Below are 19,739 nucleotides of genomic sequence, written 5' to 3'. Positions count from 1 at the left end.
TCTCCAACCTGAACTGCCATGGTATCTGGGCAGTGCCTTCTCTTGCAAGCCAGGGAAGTGGTTTTAAATACAGCTCCAGCTAGGTGTGCTGCTCATGCAGTTGGGCTAGCCACAAAGAAAGCTGAGAGAGACCTGTTTTTAGAAGCATGTCTCTGCATTTGTGGCTGATTTTCATAACCTTTCCTGACCTGGAGAGAATGTTAGATGCCCTGCAGTCACTTCCCACACAATGGCTGTTCCTTCTCCTTTGCTGGTACAGCTCCCCAGTACCGACCAGTGTGACCAGTTTGAAGGCTGCTGTTTCAAGCCAGTGCTCTGATGCTGCTCCCCAGTTTGAAGCAGTGCCTCACCGCTGGGTGTATGGAACTAACAAGCAAGGGAGGGCTGTTGGAAGCAGCTGCCATGTCACCTAGGATCTCCACATTGCCTGAATCTTGTCCACAAGAGCCCACAGAGTGAACAAAGTGTGTTGACATCGGGCACTTCAGCTTGGAAGGATCCCTCAAGGAAGTACTGCTGGCTGCTGTGTGGGCTTGTCCTTCACAGAGGGGACTGGTCCTTGCCACCCACCCAAAAAGAGCACCTCGACCAGACAAAGAATAGCTGGGTTGAAACCAAAAGGGATTTTAGCTTAAATTTTTTTTAAAACATTGTTTGGGTGGTTTTTTCCCAGAGGTATTAAAGGTACACAAACCTGGCCCATGGCACCGTATGGTCTGACATTGTTTTACAGTGTACATTTGTCCAGTTGTGAACAGCCCCTTGATTGGGGCACAGGAAATCTGAATTCCAGTTCTGAATCTCTTCACCCCCTGCTCTCTGATCTTTAGCATATTGCTTTTTTCTCTCTGGTCCCTGCCATCCTTAGCCCCTGTAATGCAGCAAGTTGGAATAAACTCCCACAAAATAGAGAGCTGGATTTTAGTCCATTAAAAAAAGTTATTAAAAAAAGTGATGGAAATATCACAAAGGTATTTGATTGTCTACTTTTGCTATTAGTGTAAATTAATTTTTCAGATAAAAACGTGTTCAGTAATATAAATTATATCAGTTAAAATGCAAACAGCATGTACTTGTTGCTAGTATGCTGAGGTATATTAAAAAAAGTGAAGTGGTAAAAACATTAAATTCAGTCAATGAATAAATTATCTATCAGAATGCTATTCGGGGCATTTTACTAAGATTGCAATTTCCATACAAATACAGCTGGTCACAAATTAGCAAAATGTGTAATAGAAAAGCATATGTAATTCAATGTGTCTAACTAGTAAGTTATGTCACCTGCTTAAACATAAGGTTAAGCTGAATATAAACAGGTGAAGCTGTGCATTTTTTAAAATAAATGTGGATCTGGAGATAGTGTATGTTTCCAGGTAGGATCATAGATAAACTTACATTGAAACTTAGCATGCAGAGCTAACTTCAAAGCTGCTCAGATTGCTCAGAGCCTTGTCCAAGTGAATTTTGAAAAATTCAGCAGGGGATGGAGAATCCACAATTTGTTCTAATACTGCACCACGCTTAGGATGGAGAATAGTTTCCTGATGTCAGATCAGAAATTTCTTTAATGCATCTTTCATCTGCTGCCTCTGTTCTTTTTGCTGTGCATCTCTGAGCAAACTGTCTCCCCTGCAATATTGCTGCAGACAGCTGAAGAAAATACAAGAAACTTTTAATTAATACAAAGCATGAGTTTTATTGCTAAACAAGGCATTAAAATTATTGAAATCAATTCTCTTCCTTTGGGTAAATTGTGTTGAAAAATGCACAACATGACAAAATATCAGTGGTTCAATTAAAGGATTTGGAGTCTGTGTCCCTGCAGCAGGCCACTTTTTCTATGTTCACACAGCATCTACTTCTTGTGCACTACCTTCTCACCCTGAGGTCACTTTCAATTTCTCTGCGTTGCGTTTGGTAGCCTTGGGTTTCACTGCTTTGCCCTTAGCTGGATCTTTGCCTCTTTTGCTCTGTCAGTTTTCATATTGTGTAGCTATTTCTTGGCCATGCTGGTTGCCAGCTTCTTGCCTTTCCTTGGGACATCTTTCACAGCCACAGCTGACCAGGGCTTCTTGGCAGTGCCAACAGAGGACCGGGTGGGTCTTGGCCTTTGCTGCCTTCTTGGCACCTTCAAAAGCGTTTCTTTTCTGCCTGGTGCAGTGTGAGTGTCGTTGCTCCTGAGACTCTCCGTGCTCTGGTGACCAGCAATTTTCTCATCAGGTCTGCTTGAGCCCATCACTGTCATCACACACCATCTCTCTTTGCTCCATTGTCCATCAGCTGCTCTCTTTGTAGTCTCTCATTGGTTTAGCTTAGGAAAGGCATCTGAACTCTTTGTAGTCTCTGCAAACTTCTTTGCCATTTCTGTTCCCTGGGAATCCCCAGGGTCACTGCTTCACAGTATTTGCTCTTCTGATCTAAAAAATTTTCTGGCCTTGTTCCCAGTTCTCCAAACTGGAACAGGACCAAGCTAGCCACCTCTAAGTAAATTTGCCTGTCCCTTACCTGTACCTGCACGGAAATAATAGAAGAGAGGAGTGGACCTGGTGTCCCCATGTTGAGCACAGACTGGACAAAAGGAAATTACCTGGCTGTGTATGTGAATGCAAGACCAAGAGATGCTCATGAGGACGTCCTGCCAAGGAAATCTGTACTACTGCAAGGTACTCAGCACATGACTGATAGCCAAGGAACATGCTACACGCTATTTTTTAATGAACTCCCAAGACTTCTCTCTCAGTCTCTCCAACAAAGTACTTCTCCAAAGACAACAGGGAATTTAAAATCAGGATTTACCAGTCAGGCCCCAGGTGCAAGCTCTTCTTGCACGGAGTAGCACGAGCTGCAGCACTGCACAAACACGAGCTAATCACAGGCAACACTGGTTTGCAAAACCATAACCACAGCTAGAAGGTGAGTCTCATTGTGAAAAACTGCAGTGCAAAACGGAGCTTCTCCCTGGGGCTAGCAGATGATTGCAGAGATATGGAGCCAGTGACTTCCACTGAGGAGGGGGAAGAGGTGATCTGAATCAGGGTGTGGGGTGTCCAGACCAGGGGGCTGAGCTGTAGGAGAATGGAGTGACCCTGGAACAGCACCTGCAGCTCCCTGAGCACGCAGAGGGTGTTCTCCAGTGCAGCGCAGAGTCAGGGGCCAAGTGAGATGGGCAGGGCATGCTGGAGGCTGAAGCTGCAGGCACTGCCATGGGAAGCAGCCCGGTGCAAGCAGCTCTGGTGGGTACTTTACCCCCCAGCTCTCAACACGGGGAGGACACCTTCTGCTTTCATCACAGAGTCTGTTTCTCTTAGCATAAATGAGATAAGCTCCCAATCATGTCACGGCCTCGAGTCAGAGAGCACATTAGACGACATTTAGCATAAGTATGTGGATTTTGGTCACATTTCTTACCTGCATTCATGGTGAGGAAGCCATTCACCAGGTCTCCAACTCCTCAACCCAATCTAGCCCCTTTCCTGCCTTCGTGCTGGTGATCCCATCAGGTGTCAGTCTCTGGTAGCAAGGGCTGGAAGTGCTGTGGCCTAGAAACATGGTGGAGGGCACTAATATAGGCAGGGAGACAAAATAATTGCAGGGTCACAGGAGCAGAACTAAGGATTCTTAGTTCCTATAAGGAGCCTCAGGCTGGGCTGGCAGAGAGCTGCAGGGCAGGAATGAGAAGCACTCACGGGGCTGCGGTTGAAAAATGTATACTCAATTCAATAGTTTCACCCTAATTTGCCTTGTCCCCCACCACCAAAACAAGCTCAACAGTGGAACAAAAATAAACTTTGGGTTAAGTCTCCAGGTAAAGGTTTTGCAGTGCAAGCCTGGAAAGCTGAATTACCAGTAAAACACACAATAACATATAACCTCTGTGCACACCCAGCAACCAGATGCCCCCAATTCTGCATCAGTTGCATCATCGACAATCCTGCAGCATGCAGCAGTGCAAGTTTTGTAAACCCACCCTCCCAGTGGCACTCCCACACATCCTGAACTCCTGCCTTTTTCCTTTCCCCCTTCCTTCTCATAACCTGGGATCCCTGCTCTTGTCTTAGATGTAGCCTCCATGACAGTCACCCCACAGTGCTTTAGCTTTGCATTTGCAAACCCCACCACACCATCCCTCTCTGGTGAAGTCCAGCCCAGGCAGACCTCACACACATCCTTTCAGCTTTTACATATCTCCGTGGTGCTGCGTAGTCCGCAAAAATCACTGCTTTTTAATGCAGCGGCTGAAATCTTCTCCCCAGGTATGGCATCCACAGTTGCATCACAGGATGAGCTGGCAGCTCTAGGGACAGGGCTCTCTGCCCCATGTCCTAGACAGCAAGCTTCTCTACATCTAGAGTGGAGGGGTTTTTTGCACCCAGGACTGGAATAACGGGAGTGGTGTGCCTGGTAGAGGTGTCTGAGCAGGTGCACTACCTTTGTGTTGGGTCTGTCGTTCTAAATGGGGTGTGAATCATTGTGGAGTGGACACAGTGCAACGTGGGTGTAATAAATAAGCACTTTAATATGTAGTCTCACAATTAGTATATGCTCATATCAAGTGAGAATGTTCTACGTGCTTGTAGCAAATAAGCTTATCAGCTTATTTATCTGCCAATGCCTAACTGCAAGGAGCTCCACAATTCCCCTGCTCAGGGTCTCTGTGCAAGTCAGTGTCTGTGGTGCATCAGCACTTGTGGAGCAGAGAAAGTTTTTCTGTTTGAGGTTTTCTCTTGAGGCGAGGGGAAGCAGGTGTTTGCGTTTCTTGCGTTCAGTGCAAAACCAACCAACTGGTGATAGTGGCGCTGGTTTCAAAAGGCCATTTCTGAGCAAAGGGTGAATGGAAAAAAATAAATATATATTTATAATGGTATGCACCAACACATGACTTCCTGTTGACTAAACAAGCAACCTCTCCTCTGCTTTGGGGCTAGATAATTTTAATTATTCACTGCATTTTTGCTGTCTAATTTCTTGGTAGTTTGCTTTCTGAATCTTTCGTAAAAGTAAACCATTACATCCCTCCTCTCCACCTTACACCTGACCACTATTCTTCATCCAGCTGTTATTTCTCTGTTCTCACGCCAAGACAGAAAATAAAGCCCTGAGCACAAGAAACCTGAAGGGAGGCTAGAACATCCTTCCATGATCCCGAAAAGCTGGAGCAGTGCCTCTTGCGAGATAACACTCCAAACACAGCAGCACAGGGACCCTTTCCAGCCATCCCCACCAGCCTTTAACTGACCTGGGCTTTGATCAGAAACAGTGATGGAGCCATCTTCAGTATTTTCCTCTCCCATCTTCAGGTCCCTCTCCAAATAGGTTTGCATTGAGCAGAAAGGAAAGAAAACTGAAGTGGTCAGCATACCTCCTTGTGTATTAGCTCCCAGCACATGCTTGACATATGTAAAAGAATTGGCAATTTACAACCAGGGAGAAAGCTGGACAAGCAACCAGATCCAGGGATCAGCAACCTTTCCACGGTTTTCCAAACTACTTTTTTTTTAAACCAGAGCAGGGGTGACATCTGCTAATGAGCAAAATCTTGCTGTGGCAAGAGAGTGCAGCTCCTGCTTTAGGCAGAACTGCGCAGGAGCCGAAGGTCCCTCTTGAAATGTCCCCTAGACTTGCTGCAAGACACTAAAACACATCCACACCAGCAAGTTTCTGTTCTGGGGATTAGTGCTAGGGGCAGAGAATCTGTACCACTGACTTTGTGCTCTTGCACCTCACGCGTGAGGGAAGTTACCTGTCTAACCAAAGGGCATTGCTTCAACTTGAGAGACCTGCCATTAATTATACTTCATCCCTTTGTTCATCCCTTCTTTCTTTTTTATCTCTGTGGAGAGCAAAGAAGCTCTCAACATTTAAGGGAAAGAGCATGTTTTAAACATGGAAGAGTAAATTCCACTTACAGGCAGGACCAGAGAAAGGATCGAGTTAAAATTCTATGAGACTTGACATATTAAATCTTCAAAAAATAATTTTGTACCAATTTAATTTATAGGGAAGACCAGGCTGACCATGGAGATATTTATTGACTCCTTTCAAAGTAGAAAATGTTATATAAAATTTTCTGCAATCTTTTGGCTATAAAAATTTAGAGCCAGCACAAGAATAAAGCTGAAGTTACCTTAATTCATCAGATGAAACAAAACCAGTTGTGATCTCTAAGAAGCAGATTTCCCAGAGTGTTTTGCTTTTTTATTTGCTTTTCTCTTTTTTTGATGTCCTGTGTAACAAATGCCCTCTTTGAATCATTAAAAGAAAAAACTAGCATTAAAGTGTGATTTGGTGTTGGTCTCACCTAGGAGATTTGTCACAAGGTGCTACTAGAGCAAAGGCTGAAAGGGGACAGCTGTTTCATTAGCAGGACTGTCCTCTTGGACTCTGTTAAGTAGGACAGGGATTCTCAAGGATTTCAGTCTCTTCTAGCTTTGGTCAAACAGTAGGAGTCAGATCTTCAAGGAGGATAATTGCCACAGCTCTTGAGATCAATGCAGCTGCCAAAATGTGTATTCACAGAGCATGTGTCCCACCTAGGCATTTCCCCCAGGAGTAGGACAGCCCATGCCTGAGCCTTCCAGGAGTGCTTCTTCTTTTCCTGAAATATGCCATGCTCTCTGCTCTCAAAAACAAGTCCTCTCCAAGTGCTGGGCTAGAGAGTCTGCTCTGTTCTGGCAACTCATCTCTCCTTTGCATGTTTTTACATATACTGGTTTCACAAAGCCTTAGCATTCTGAAAACCAGTAAAATTAATAAGGAAAGTAAATCAAGCAGAGAAAAAACGAAGAACTACCCTAGCGTGAGGTAAACAAAAGCCCTGTTTCTCAGCCATGCCCCACTTGAGGTAGAAACAGAGCAGAAAGTGCCCTGGCTGCTTCCTCAGCACCCTGCCCAGCCCAAGGCACTGCCCCATCCCTCAGCTGTCCTTCAGCCCTGCAGAGAGGATGGGTGCCTGGGCAGGAGCAGAGCCTGGGCAGCCCAGAGCGGTGCTGGCAGGGCAAAGCCTGTGCATCCTCAGTGCCAGCCTGGCTGTGACAGCGCACACCTCAGTCAGCAGGTCCTGACAGTCACCCTGCCACCAGCAGATCTTGGTGCCAGTGCCAGTAGCTGGCAGACACTCCCCACTGGTGCTTTGTGTAGGGCTTTGCATTGCAGGTCTGCCACCGCTCCTGGTGTGTTGACAGGGCTCAGACACCCGTGGCAATGTTCAGGTGCCAAAGTGGGGCCAGGCACTCCCCACTGAACCCTGGGACCTGAGTCCCTCTCACTCTGGTCTGCAGCTTCGGTGCTGTGCCATGCAACTGCCAGGCCTTTCAGGGGGTCACAGTGGAGTGGGGAAAGACTGCCAACAATTTGGTGTTCTCTGAGCTCCTTCCAGCGGGGTGGCTCCAGAGTGCTGCATAGAGCTGCCTCTGCAGTGGAGCAGGGCAGGGTCGCCCCATTCCCTGCACAGCTGCGTGATGTGAAGCCCAGAGGGATGGTGTGGTTTTGCCCACATTCAAGCTAGTGGTACACAAGCTCTCAGGCCCCCCTCTAACCACTAGACAATGTTTCCTGCCTTGTTATGCTACTGATATTATTTCAGAATAATTTTGCAGGCGGGAGGGGGGCCCAACAGGGAGTGCAGTGGGGGGTGGTGACCAATGGGTGCTGAGCATCTTTCAGAACTGATGCCCCTTTGCATCTCAACACTTCTCAGCTCCTGCAGCTCCAGAGACCCTTCTAACTCCTCCCCCAGCCACACCCCGATGAAAGCCAGAAGGGAGTAGATAGGGGTGAATGGGGAGGGGACACGCAGGCCAGTCCACATTTCTGTACATCAGGTCAGAGGGCTGCACAGACAGAGCCTGCAAGATAACCTCCCTGTAATCCCATCACCTGAGAGGGACCCTGGCAGTCATGGACAGGTAAAATGAGTGCCTCTAGTTTCTTACTCATATGAGAGATGAGAGTCTTTCTGTCAGAATTAACTTGCTCTCCCTCTGGTGTTGACCATCCCTTTCCCTTTCCCTTTCCCCACCTGACTCAGTGATCTGACTCCCTGCCTGTCCTGCTCTTGCAACTTGCATCTCTGTGTCTCTGTTGTTCTTTCTCTTTGACTGTCTGCCACCTGTACTCTTTCCCTCTCTGTCATTTCTTTCTTGTGGCTATTCTTTGTTGCTTTCATTGTTTTTCTTTTCTAGAAACAAAGAATGATAACAGAAGGATGAACAGTCAGACGCTATCTGCCGCTTAAAGCACCTCAATCCTCTACTTGCACTGCAATTACTCTGTGAGCTTATTATGACTCTCCATAATTGCATCCTATGCACACACTCAGGGGGCTTCACTCTGGTTTCATTAGTCTTTATTTGAGGAGAAGATCTCTGTTCAGGCTGCTTCTTCAGTGCCCAGGTATGATCACAACTCCCATGTCCTTGCTGCTTTCCCTGGAGCTATGCTATAGCCATAGGAGTTGCATGTGTATCCAGCAGTTTATACCTAACTAGACATCTGCTCCCTTGCTCCCCACAACATCTGTTCATTCATTATTCTGTTTGCACCAGCCATATTCTGAAATCCTCCCTGGAAAAAAAACCCTGAGACAGTGAACTCCAGAGGAAAGGGAGAAAAAGATCTGATGTTAATGAACATTTCTAGTTGAACAAATGTCTTCTGTGATTCAAATTGTCTTCAATTTGTTCTGAAACTGAAAAATAATCTAAGCGATCGTAATTTTATTTTTCTGTGGTTTCTTCACTCTTATTTGCATCCACATGCTACTCTGCAGGGACAAAAACATTGAATAGAGAAAAATTGAATGAGGTGAGAAAAGGAACAATTAGAAGAAGAATCAGAAACATTTTGAGAGCAAATGGTTTTGTTCAAAACTTCACACACACACACACACAAAAAAAAAAGAGAAAAAAGGGAAAGTCTGTTTTCCCTTATGTTTTTGATGTGATAAAAAGTATTTTTTCCATATGGGTTTTAATGAGACATCAACATAATTGTAATTGTTTTTCACCTGGCTTGTTTCTTCAGCAAGCAATTGAATTGTGCACAGTGCCTCTGCTCTATTTTCTGCAGTTGTGGCACACCCCAGGTAAGAGTTTTGCAAGCCTCTGACCTATCACAACTGTGCAATTTTCTGGGTTATCCTTTCTGGACAACCTGAGGATCTACCACCACAGAACAGGTGCCCCCTTTCCAGCACCTCTGTTACAGAGGACAGTCTTCTCCACATCCCTGCAATAACACATCTAAGACTTAGAAACCTGCAGTGAACCACTGGTTGATAATTTTGTGAGGAGACCAATGTGTGTGTGTGTTAGGAATATACACGTGTTAATTTGTAAATGTTTGTACAAAGGCAGGGAAATAGGGTGACTCTAAGGTGGTAGGAAGTGAGTCAGCTCTAAGTGTGAGAAAGATGATGAAGAACATTCTGTGGGTATGGGAAACACACACCCAACAAGAACAGCCAGAGAAAGGGGTGACGAAAGGCAGTGGGATCAGCTTGTGCTCTACTCTTGATACAGCCTGCAAGCCCAACAGAGCCAGACTACCTTAGTGCTTATGGGACAGACCTCCAGGAGCTGCCTCAGACTGTTGTTGGGCTGAATGGAATGCTTAGTGGGGATGCTTTACCCTCTTGAGTGTGTGCAGTCTTCTCTGTGGACTTTCTTCTAAGACATGCTCCCATGTGATGTGCTTCTGCAGGAGCCTGTCTGTACAAAGCGTGGCATAACAGAGTATGCCTGTGCTTCCTCTTTCTGTGTGAGCAGGACAGGTATTTCTGCACTGCAGGCTGAGGGAGACATGACAGGAAAGAGTCGTTTGCCTGTCTGTGGGACAAGGGGAGCAAGGGTGCCTGAGGGACAATGTGTCTGATGCAGGTGAGGAGCAGTAGGGAGTGTTACACAACCTCAGAGCATGTCACTGGGTAACAAAAGGCAAGAGGATGTGCGTGACTCTATGAATGAGTACTTGTGTGAGGGTGCACAAGGGACAGAAGCTCCTGGAGGAGCAGAGAGGGTGCCTGTTAGCTGGTCATTAAGTTCTCTGCAGTGCTCAAGTTTTATGGTGACATTGGCAAACACATGAGGGGTGTATATATGTCCCTAGACTCTCAGATTTAAATTCCTAACAAACCCAAATTCCCCTTTTCTACACTTCACTGGAGACCTTCCGGAAAACTCAGCTCAGTATCTCTTAAACTTACCCCATCTTTGTGCTGAACATCAGCCTAACGGTGGGAAAAGGTGACAAAGGATGTGATTATTTTTAACCTATTCACTTCTGTTTTGCATTGCTGCGGGGGAGGTGAGTATCTCACCTCAATGAACCCAGCTGCCTGTGTCCCTCCGCTTGGCAGCGAGGCTGTTAGACATGGCTCATGACCACCTTACACCTGCCCTGTGCTCCTGCTGCCTCTTCCCAGGATGGTCCCTGGGCACGGGAGCAGGCCCATGCCAGTCTTCATGTCTGTCTGCTGTGGAAATGGTGCTTGTGCCTGGAGAGGTATCAGCATGCCTACCCATTATATATTCCATCAGCTAGTGGATGGCATTGTTCCCTAGTTCTGCACACTTTCAACTCTGCTTTTCTTTTAAGCAATGTTTGGAATACATTCAGTACAGTCTTCTCTGGACAGGTTCTAATTTGATCGATCCCTTGCCCCAGTGGATTTTCAGGGTTTCATATCGCAAAAATAACATCTCTTGATGACTGAACTCCAGACCCTCTCATCTTCACAGGCCTTCATCCTTCTCCCTCATTGGTGTCCATGTTCTGGATGTTTTCAGATATTTTCACACTCTACCTAGCCATAGTTGCTGTTTGACTAATCACTATTAATTCACATACTGTTTCCACTCACGAGGTCACCTGCTTCATCCCCACAGTCATGTCTGCATCCTTTCCCTAGAACATTTCATGCAAATTACCGACACTCTTCTCGTACTGAGAGGCTTGGATGTGAAGAGGATATTTTTGGTTCTGAGCCCTCAACAAAGACGTGGTAAACTGCTGGCTGCAGGGTAGGGCTAATGTAAATTCTCTCTTGTCTTCTGCAGCATCCTCATGCAAAGGAGACTCTTCCTCTACAACTTCAGGAACCTGCGCAAGGCCAAGGGCCGGCGTGAAACCTACCTCTGCTACGTCGTAAAGCGCCGGGACAGTGCCACATCGTGCTCCCTGGACTTCGGATACTTGCGCAACCAGGTACGGGGAATGCCTTGCCCTCCTGTTCTTATATCCATGCTGAGGTGCCTGCAGCTCCACTTTGCCCGGGGCAGCAGGGAACAGAGGGCTGTGACAGCAACGCAGGCACACCTGGACGCTGTGCTGGTGCACAGTGTTTGAGGGATGCAGCCTCTGGGTAAACCTGTCCTTTGTGCTACCCCCGAGTGTGTTACCAGCAAGACATCCACACTGCCTGCTGCTTTACCAGTCTACTTGCCTTCCTGCTTAGGTCCCGCTCATCCCGTTTGTACATCCCTCCACATCAGTGCCCTCCTGTGCCTGCCGTGCCTTCTCTCCATGTGTGCTGACCCCCACCGTTTTTCTCCTCCCCTCACACCCCATCCACGCCACACCTCCCTCCTTGCCCCTCTCACACCCTTCTCCCTCCCCACCTCACGCCTTGCCCGTATCTGTCCCCGTTTCCCGAAGATGGGCTGTCACGTGGAGGTGCTCTTCCTGCGCTACATCGCAGCCTGGGACCTGGACCCGGGACGCTGCTACCGAATCACCTGGTTCACCTCCTGGAGCCCCTGCTACGACTGCGCCCAGCACATCGCCAACTTCCTGCGCTCCTACCCCAACCTGACCCTCCGCATCTTCATGGCCCGCCTCTACTTCTGCGAGGACCGCAAGGCAGAGCCCGAGGGGCTGAGGCGCCTGCACAAGGCAGGGGCACAAATTGCCATCATGACCTTCAAAGGTGAGTTTTGCGGGCAAGAAAGAGATGATGGTGAACTAAGGGGGCTTAGAGACACCAAGGAGGGGGAGAGAAGGTAGGAAAAGATGCAGTGCGATGGTTTAGTGATCCTAGGAGAGGTCAGTGTCCTCTTGAGCACCCTGTAACTCCCCTGTACTTTGCGCAGATTACTTCTACTGCTGGAACACATTTGTGGAGAACAGGGAACAGACATTCAAAGGCTGGGAAGGGCTGCATGAAAACTCCGTCCATCTCGCCAGGAAACTTCGACGAATCCTCCTGGTAAGGGCCAATTCTTCTTCTTCCAGTGCCTCTTCCCTCATCTTATTCCTGTCTTCCTCACTACAATTCCTATCTGCTCTTGCTTCTCATCCCTGCCATCTGCCATTCCATTCATTCGTGCGTCTTCACCTTCCACATCATTTATGCCTCTTCCCCCAACTTTCTTCATCTCTCCTCTTTTCATTCACTTCCCCTTCTTCCACCTCTCATCTCATCTCCTGCCAGTCCTTCCTCATGTTCATAGGTTCCTGCTCACTTGACAACTGACCTCCCATTTATATTTTGTCCTGCAGCCACTGTATGAAGTAGATGATTTGCGAGATGCCTTTAAAATCCTGGGACTTTGAAGTGAAAGTCATCAGCAATCAGAAGACTTCACAAACACTTGTTCTTTGATTTCCAACTCTCCCTTATGACAGATCTTTATCTTTTCCCTCCTTGCATCTCTCCTCCTTCCAGCCCTGTGTCTAGAGATAAAACTATCCTTACTTTTTTATTTCCAAGGAGAATTAGGCTGATCTTCTGAAGACACGTTCCCCAGGCTCACACCTTATCCATTGCTAACTGGGAATAGCCAGGACTGCAGTGACATTGCCAGAGAATGATTTTTCCCCCCTCAGTCCCTGCAGAGCTAATTCAGGTGATCCACTATGTGGAGCTCTGGGTTTATCCTTGCCCAGGTGGGAGCAGACAGCCTGCAAAGCTATTTATGTGGCTGTGTTCTCACTGGCACTCCACTGACCTGCACATTTTATGAGGGCTTTGGGGAGCACATCTCTTGGCTCTTAGAGCTGAACTACACTCAGCTGCTCTGTGTCCTTCTTTGTGAAATGGTTTATTTGTCCTTCTGGATGTGGGTAGGAAGTTGAAAACCATCACCACTGTAGTGGTACAGCCTATGTATTAACAGCAAAGTTGGCCAGCTGTTGGAAAGCTCAGCTGAGAGTGTTGAAGTGAGTCCGTGACAGCCCAGGTAGCTCAGCTTGAGAACCTCACTTGAAGCCAGCAGGTCTGTGTAAGTGGACTGTGTGCAGAGCACCACAGCTCCCACTGTGTGGAGTACTCTCCATCCACCGAGCATTTCCCTCTACGCCAGACGTGCAATATGCTCCTTCCCCAGCCAACTGCCTCTGCTAGAGGCACCTTTACAGTCCCACAGTCTTCTGTTTCTCCAGGTCTTTTACTGCCCATAATAAGGCCAGCAGTGTCTAGTTGGTGACTGTACTGAGAGCTGGCCAGAAAAAAATCCTGGCATAAGCAAAGCTCTATAGCCTGTAGATAGATATCTTCTGTAGGGGCAAAAATCAAACCATCCTCCTGCCTGGCAATCACTCTGTTTCCATTAGGGGACCCCATTAGCATCTGATCTGGTGGACACAGCCTTTACAAGCTGAAGATACGGGTTCATAGTACCTGCCTGCTCACCACCACCTTCCCAGCACCTAAATTACAGCTGGGTTGTCCTCTCCAATCTAACTTCTTGAGGCTTTGACAAGGCTAAGTGTGTCCCACACTCTGGGTGTGCTCTATTTCCTTCATGATGGCTACAAGTTCTCTGCTCTGTCCTGTTACTCTTTCTGGGTAAGGCTGGAAGCTCCTCAAAACACCTCCTCTGGTGCTCAGCCAGCTGCAGGGGGACAGCAGAGAGCCCTGCTCCTACAGGGCCTCCTCCTGCTAGGAGAGGTCACAACCAGGTGCATCACAAGCTTCCTACAACTTCAGGCTCCCGAGGCACTCTCAGCTTGAGAAATTTCGACCAGGAATAGCAATGAGAGTCCTTTGCAAAGCATTAATTTGCGAGCATGGTGTTGTATATTTGTTTCATATGGTGCATATTATTTATATAAATAAAGGTCTTACAAACTAGCACCTGGTTTTGTCTTTTTTTTTTTTGGTATCATGTGGATGAAGGAGGTAAAGTTGACACAGAGGATTGACAGGTCATCTTTCTCGTTTCTGGAGACACAGCCTGGAACTATTAAACTATCTTTGTGCTTTTACTTGTAGCTTTGAAGTTATTGACAGTTATTGACCCAGCAGATCAAGACAGATAAATTGTTTGGGTACTTTGGAAATACTACCAAAAATCTCTGAAGTTATTTGAGATGCTTCTTTCATTGATGGCCAGCCTATTGTCCCCAGTCATGACTTGTAATTGACCACACTGGATGCAGAAGTCCTGACCCAATATGCTTCACAAAACAAGAAGAGAAGCAAAGATGTATAAAGAATCTTTGTCTTTCAACTTTTGATATTGGCCTGTACAACACTGTTGTCCTTCTCAGTGAAATTATTAGAAAAATTAATATTTTCTAAAAAAGGAGTTGAAGGAAAACTCCTTTGAAAAGGAATTGGCTTCTGCTTAAATTCTGACTAGCACTGAGTTGAAGCTACTTGTTGAAACATGACACCAGGGGATGTTGTACAGGAGGAGAAAAAATGCAATGAGTAAATGAAAAGAATCATGAACTACATTAAGAATATATCCTATGTTTAGGTTCTTCTGAACATAAGTCAGATTAAGTTCAGAGTGGACTGTAGAGTTAATCCATGTGATACAGCTAAAGGAGTTTAGCTCTTTTGCTACAGAGATTGTTTTAACTGCACTTTTTCTGTTCACAAATACCAATTCATACTGTTTGTTACAAGACATTCTTTAATTTGTCTTTCTAAATTAATTCAACCTCAAATGCTTTAGGTGTCTCTGCCAAGAATAACTCCCTGGAGGGTGACTGTTACGTAGTAACCTTACTTTTTTAACAGAAGATATTTTACTTGCTTTGTAGACTGTGGATATAGTGAACATTTTGCTATTGCTTTTATATTCTTGATGGCCATTTATCTTTACAGCCTTATGGAGATTGTGGGTGTGCTATTCTAGGTGTCTCTTTCCTTTCTATGCATCTGGGCAACAGCTAAGCTCTCAAGGGGACTGTGGCAAATATATCTCCCACCCCAGTTGCCTGAGCTGTGGGAAATGGGGGCTTGTGATTTCTGGGAGGACATTTCCTCCCCAGACTGTGGGGAACAGCCAGAGCAGGGGCCTTGGTGCTGGCTGAAAACCCCAGTCTCACTTGATCAACACTCTGGGGTTTGCAGCAGTGAACAAGGCACAGGCACATCCAGGGAGCTGTAGAGGATAGGTCTTTGATAACAGAGGAGACAGGACAAACGGGACGGGATGGCTGCTGGTGTGGAAATCTGGGCATGGCTGCCATCTCCTGGTGCACGGGGGTGTCTGGCACCCTGTGTGAGGGTGTTGGCTTGAAGGGTTGTTGTTCCATGCTGCAAACAGCTCCCAAAGCCTGTCTCTCAGACAGCCCCCAGAACATGCCCACTGAAGAGCAGGACACTGACATCATTCCCACAGCTGCACGCAGCACTACTCCAGGTCAGTACACGGCGTCCTCGGACTTTGCAATAGTAAGAAACAGATTACCATTAAACAATGCAAAGACACACTCCAAACCCTTGCAAACACAGCCATGTCTTCTCCCTGCTTGCTTTCTCTTCTTCTCCTGCGTGCTGCTACTTGGAAATCAGGACAGAAAGGGGTTTCAGGGTCATGGAGTGTCGTCCCTTGCTACTTGTCCCTTCAAGGGGGTTTCAGCCTAGATGTTTTTGTGTCCAGCATTGTCTTTGAGTACGTTTTTCTACTCTCCCTGGTGCTGACCCTTTAGCATTCCTATGGGCAGAAATGTCATTCTTTCATCACATATGTATTAAATATTCACAGTGATGGAAGTCACATTTGGTTCACAGAAGAAACATGAAGGGATTTGGCAGAGAAGAGACCCCTCATTCAGACAATGCCAGTGATGATGAGCAGAGCCTCTACTGGGGAAGGAGAAAGTGGGTTGCTGCAAGAGCAGAGGTCATAGCAGATGGGGAGGCACCGAAGGGTGGCAAGTATTTTGAGGGCTGCCTTGGCTTTTAAACCTCTCATACACTTCTGTCTTAGGCAGGTTTCCCCTCAGGCTTCCAAATCCACATCAGATATGGCTAAAACTCCATTGCTCTTGCTGCTGTTGCACCCAAGTTCCAGCGCAGGGAGGGTGTTGATCTCTCCACTCTAAAACCTTGTCATTAATTCACAGTTAAGAACTATCCCACTCTACAAGCTGGCACATGCTTTTACCAGTCCAGAGGGCCAGAAGAATTTGAGAGCAGACCAGCTGCCTTCTGCAGTTGCCTTTAAAGGCTACCAGTGTGGTAAACCCACCCCTAGGCTCTCACATGCCAGTAGGGGCACGGCAGGGATACAGCAGATTGCAAATTCACTCTGGCAGATAAAACTGGTGCGAAAACTTCACTGGGCTGACTTGGAACTGGCAAGCTTCCAAACAGACTATGGAAGGTTTGTCCTCCTGCCTTCAGTGGGAAAGGGCTGACCCCTGGGCATGAGTGGTTATGGACCCTGCTGTACTAAACTACACGTTGATCAAGTGATTTGATTGCTCCCTAAGGAAGCAAAGAGTAAACACTATAACATCCAGAAAGAGGGCATGTGACATCCAGTATGAGGCCCTGGACAGGGGGAAGAAAACTTCAGCTGTGCTATACATTGCTTGGAGTTATTTTATTTGATAAACGTAGGAGACTCTCCCCAGCCAGCTGTGCTCAGCCTTAGATACACTCTCATACTGCAGGGACTGGAGCTGCTTTCTCAGCCTGCAGCTTTTCTGGCTGTCTTGATGGTCTGCTAAACATCTGGAGATTTTGGCATGGCCAAAGGATGCTATAAGCATTAATAAACCAGAAGAGATAGGCATGGCTCCCACCAGCCCCTGCCTGGTTCTTCAAATCATCCTTTGTGCATGTTGCGGATCTCAGCATCAGCACATTCCCCAGTGGGATCACACAGTGGGCCTCCTGCTTGAAGAGGTTGGGAATCATGACACATGCAACTCCCCACATGATTCATTCTGATGTTCTACATTATTTGCAGTTCAAATTCAAAACTGCTGCAGGACCCTATACACCTGTATCTTCTTTTTGCCTGCTGCCAGTAGAGAGAGTTCAAAGCTTTCAATTTCTCCTACCTCACCATCCCACTCTGTGTTTCCAGCTGGAAAAACAGAGACTTTTTATTTTGTTCCCCCAGTTTGCAACAAACAGCTATGTCTCCAGAGTGTGGAATTACAAGGGAAGGCTGTGTATCAAGGAGCTGAACAAGAAAAGCAAAGTTTCCACAGAGTTGATGTTTTCCCTTTTATTACACTGGTTTTACAGTCATAAATAAAACCTTAAAATGAAGTATTATTACAGTATTGCATAAATATTATTAAGGTATGAAATATTTTCCAAAACATACACATGTAGGCATAAAAGTGATCTTCATAAGAAATTCTGAAAGCAAGAATGCATAGCTGATTACTTCTTTGGAACAGATCAGAGCATGAAAAATGTTACATGCTGGCCTTTCAAGAGGGTACTTGCAGAATCTGATTGCAGAATCAGCAGACATGGAAGGCCTGATTATGGGGCACAGTCTCCATCCTTACTGGACTCTCAGGAAGCTCTGTAAAGACACAGAGCACTGTGTCCTGGATGCCTGGCTGCATCATCCGAGCTTGCTGATGGCTTCTCATGAGCTCCTTCTGCTCTGTCCAATACTTAGCAATGCTCAGTCAGTGATAAGAGTCTTCTCTGGTGGCAGCAAGAAGCTTATCAAGGCTGCAGCAGAAAACACTGCCAGGGACTGGATTTTCTGGTCTTGTACTGATGCAAAAAGTGAGCTTAGAAACATGGTGGTGATGCTTGTTAGTGTTCAGTTTGTCAGAAATGGAGGAAGCCCCTAGGAGGAAGAAAAACAACCATTAAAAATTAGATACAAAAAGCTTAAGCTATCTCTTCAGCATGATAGAGAATTTGAAAATAAAGCATCTGGTCCAAGAGATCACTGATCCTCCTTCAGTGTGTTAGATAATCTCCCTCGGGATATGTTTTTCCAGACAACAGGGTAGCACCTCACAATATACTGTGCCATGTACACCACTGCTAGAAATACAAACCATTCAGAAACAGAAGCATTTAAAAGGTGGCAACTTGCACAGCTGAATGCAGGGGAAGTGGAGTTGGATCCTGTGGAAAGGCAGATTTTTTGGGGGGTTAGAAAGGCTCGCCCAGGGGTTTCTAGTACCACACCATGTTTGCAGCATGGCTAACTCCAAGGCTGGATCTGGCAGCTCAGAGCAAAGTTCTCAGTGTCTCCAGGGATGGAAGTGACAGACTCTCCGGGTTCCAGTACCACACCGTTGTCAGGGGAGACTTTTTCCTTCTATCCTGTCAGAATTTCCCTCAATGCAGCTTGTGTGTGTTACCTCATTTTTCCTCTGTGCATCATCAAGGAGAGTTTGGCTATGTCTTTACTGCCTTTATGTAGTGGAAAACTGCAGTTAGATCCCACTTAGCCACCTTCTCTATAGGTCTAGGAAATCCCATTCCCTCAGCCTCTCCTCATAGGGCAAGTACTCCAGTCCCCTGCCCTTTGCAGTGGTACTCCACCAAATCCCCTCTGGTTCCTCAGTGTCTTTCTCCTGCCAGGAAGGCCAGAGCTTGATGCAACAGTGTGTATTTCTCTGGAGCACATGCCTGGAACTCACTCACCCCATTACACCTCTGCATAATTAGTACAACGGGGCAGGATGTTCAAAAGGGCTGAGCACAAAGACATTCCCATTCCCTCTGCAGAGGGTTGGTAGTTAGAACTGTTGATGATGGGCCCTATTCACCTTCATTTGAGGGATGGCTTATGTTTAGCTGAGACAGCAGAGCAGCTGAGCAAGTGCCTGACTTCCAGCAGGCTTCCTAGCCAGCAGGACTCTGCAGAAATCGTCAAGGTTGCCTGGTTGGGACAGGCAATTTGTTAGCTGGCTCTTTAAAACCAAGACCTGAAGGGCAGATTCCCCTTGTACTGCTGCACAGGGAACCATGCTGAGTCAGCAGCAGTTTGTCAGCACTCACAAGCATTTAGCAGACAGCTCTGCTCAGCTCCTGGCAAGCATCGCACCATGCACTTGATTGTGTGTAAGCTGCTAAATTATTTAATCATCTCAGGCATTAGGAGACTCAGAAAGACTGAAAGCCAAGGGGAAAATGTCTCCTAAACCATTACATTGCATAAAGTACTTTGTTAGGTCAGCTGATTGACTGGGTATTGCTACTGACTGTGTATCCTGTCACCTGAATGTCTTACTCAGAAAAGAAATGGAAAGGTCAGGTCTTGAGGTACAAAAAGTCCTATGGAATATTTGGGATGGATGGAACTGAAATGAAGGGTAATGTGTACTTTTCCCTCAGCCAGAAATAAAACAAGGCATTTATAGCATCCTACAAACAGGTTAGTTTTGTGTCTGTGAATCTAAGCTCCTGCCAGCAGCTTTGTGCATCCCTTCCTCCACCTCCTGCCATCCATTCTGCACAGAGGGACCATTCCAAGCAAGAACTGGCTTGCTCCACAAAGAGTGGCTGAGCCCCACAGTTAGTCCAGACCTGGTCTCCTCTCCTGTCCAGTAGACCACCTTCTCTTTCTTTT

The 19,739-nt window shown here is 46.6% G+C and overlaps 1 protein-coding gene across 1 annotated transcript; it reads left to right on the top strand.

Annotated features, from left to right (window-relative positions):
- The first annotated feature begins 7,674 nt into the window (after positions 1-7,674).
- Positions 7,675-14,044, top strand: LOC104690263 (single-stranded DNA cytosine deaminase). Its single transcript, XM_010400952.3, has 5 exons — positions 7,675-7,904; positions 11,055-11,202; positions 11,653-11,923; positions 12,087-12,202; positions 12,496-14,044. The coding sequence occupies exons 1-5, from the start codon at positions 7,897-7,899 to the stop codon at positions 12,547-12,549; spliced, it is 597 nt and encodes a 198-aa protein (XP_010399254.1). The 5' UTR covers positions 7,675-7,896; the 3' UTR covers positions 12,550-14,044.
- The last annotated feature ends 5,695 nt before the right edge of the window (positions 14,045-19,739 follow it).

Source organism: Corvus cornix, chromosome 1 (assembly GCF_000738735.6).
Source record: "Corvus cornix cornix isolate S_Up_H32 chromosome 1, ASM73873v5, whole genome shotgun sequence".
Lineage (NCBI taxonomy): Eukaryota > Metazoa > Chordata > Aves > Passeriformes > Corvidae > Corvus > Corvus cornix.
This window is presented reverse-complemented; position numbering and strand designations above follow the sequence as displayed.

What these genes read in the sequence shown, in the direction of transcription:
- LOC104690263 (XM_010400952.3), top strand. An exon ending in TGCCATCATGACCTTCAAAG is followed by an intron (nt 11,924 to 12,086) that starts GTGAGTTTTGCG and finishes TACTTTGCGCAG; the next exon opens with ATTACTTCTACTGCTGGAAC. An exon ending in AACTTCGACGAATCCTCCTG is followed by an intron (nt 12,203 to 12,495) that starts GTAAGGGCCAAT and finishes TTTGTCCTGCAG; the next exon opens with CCACTGTATGAAGTAGATGA.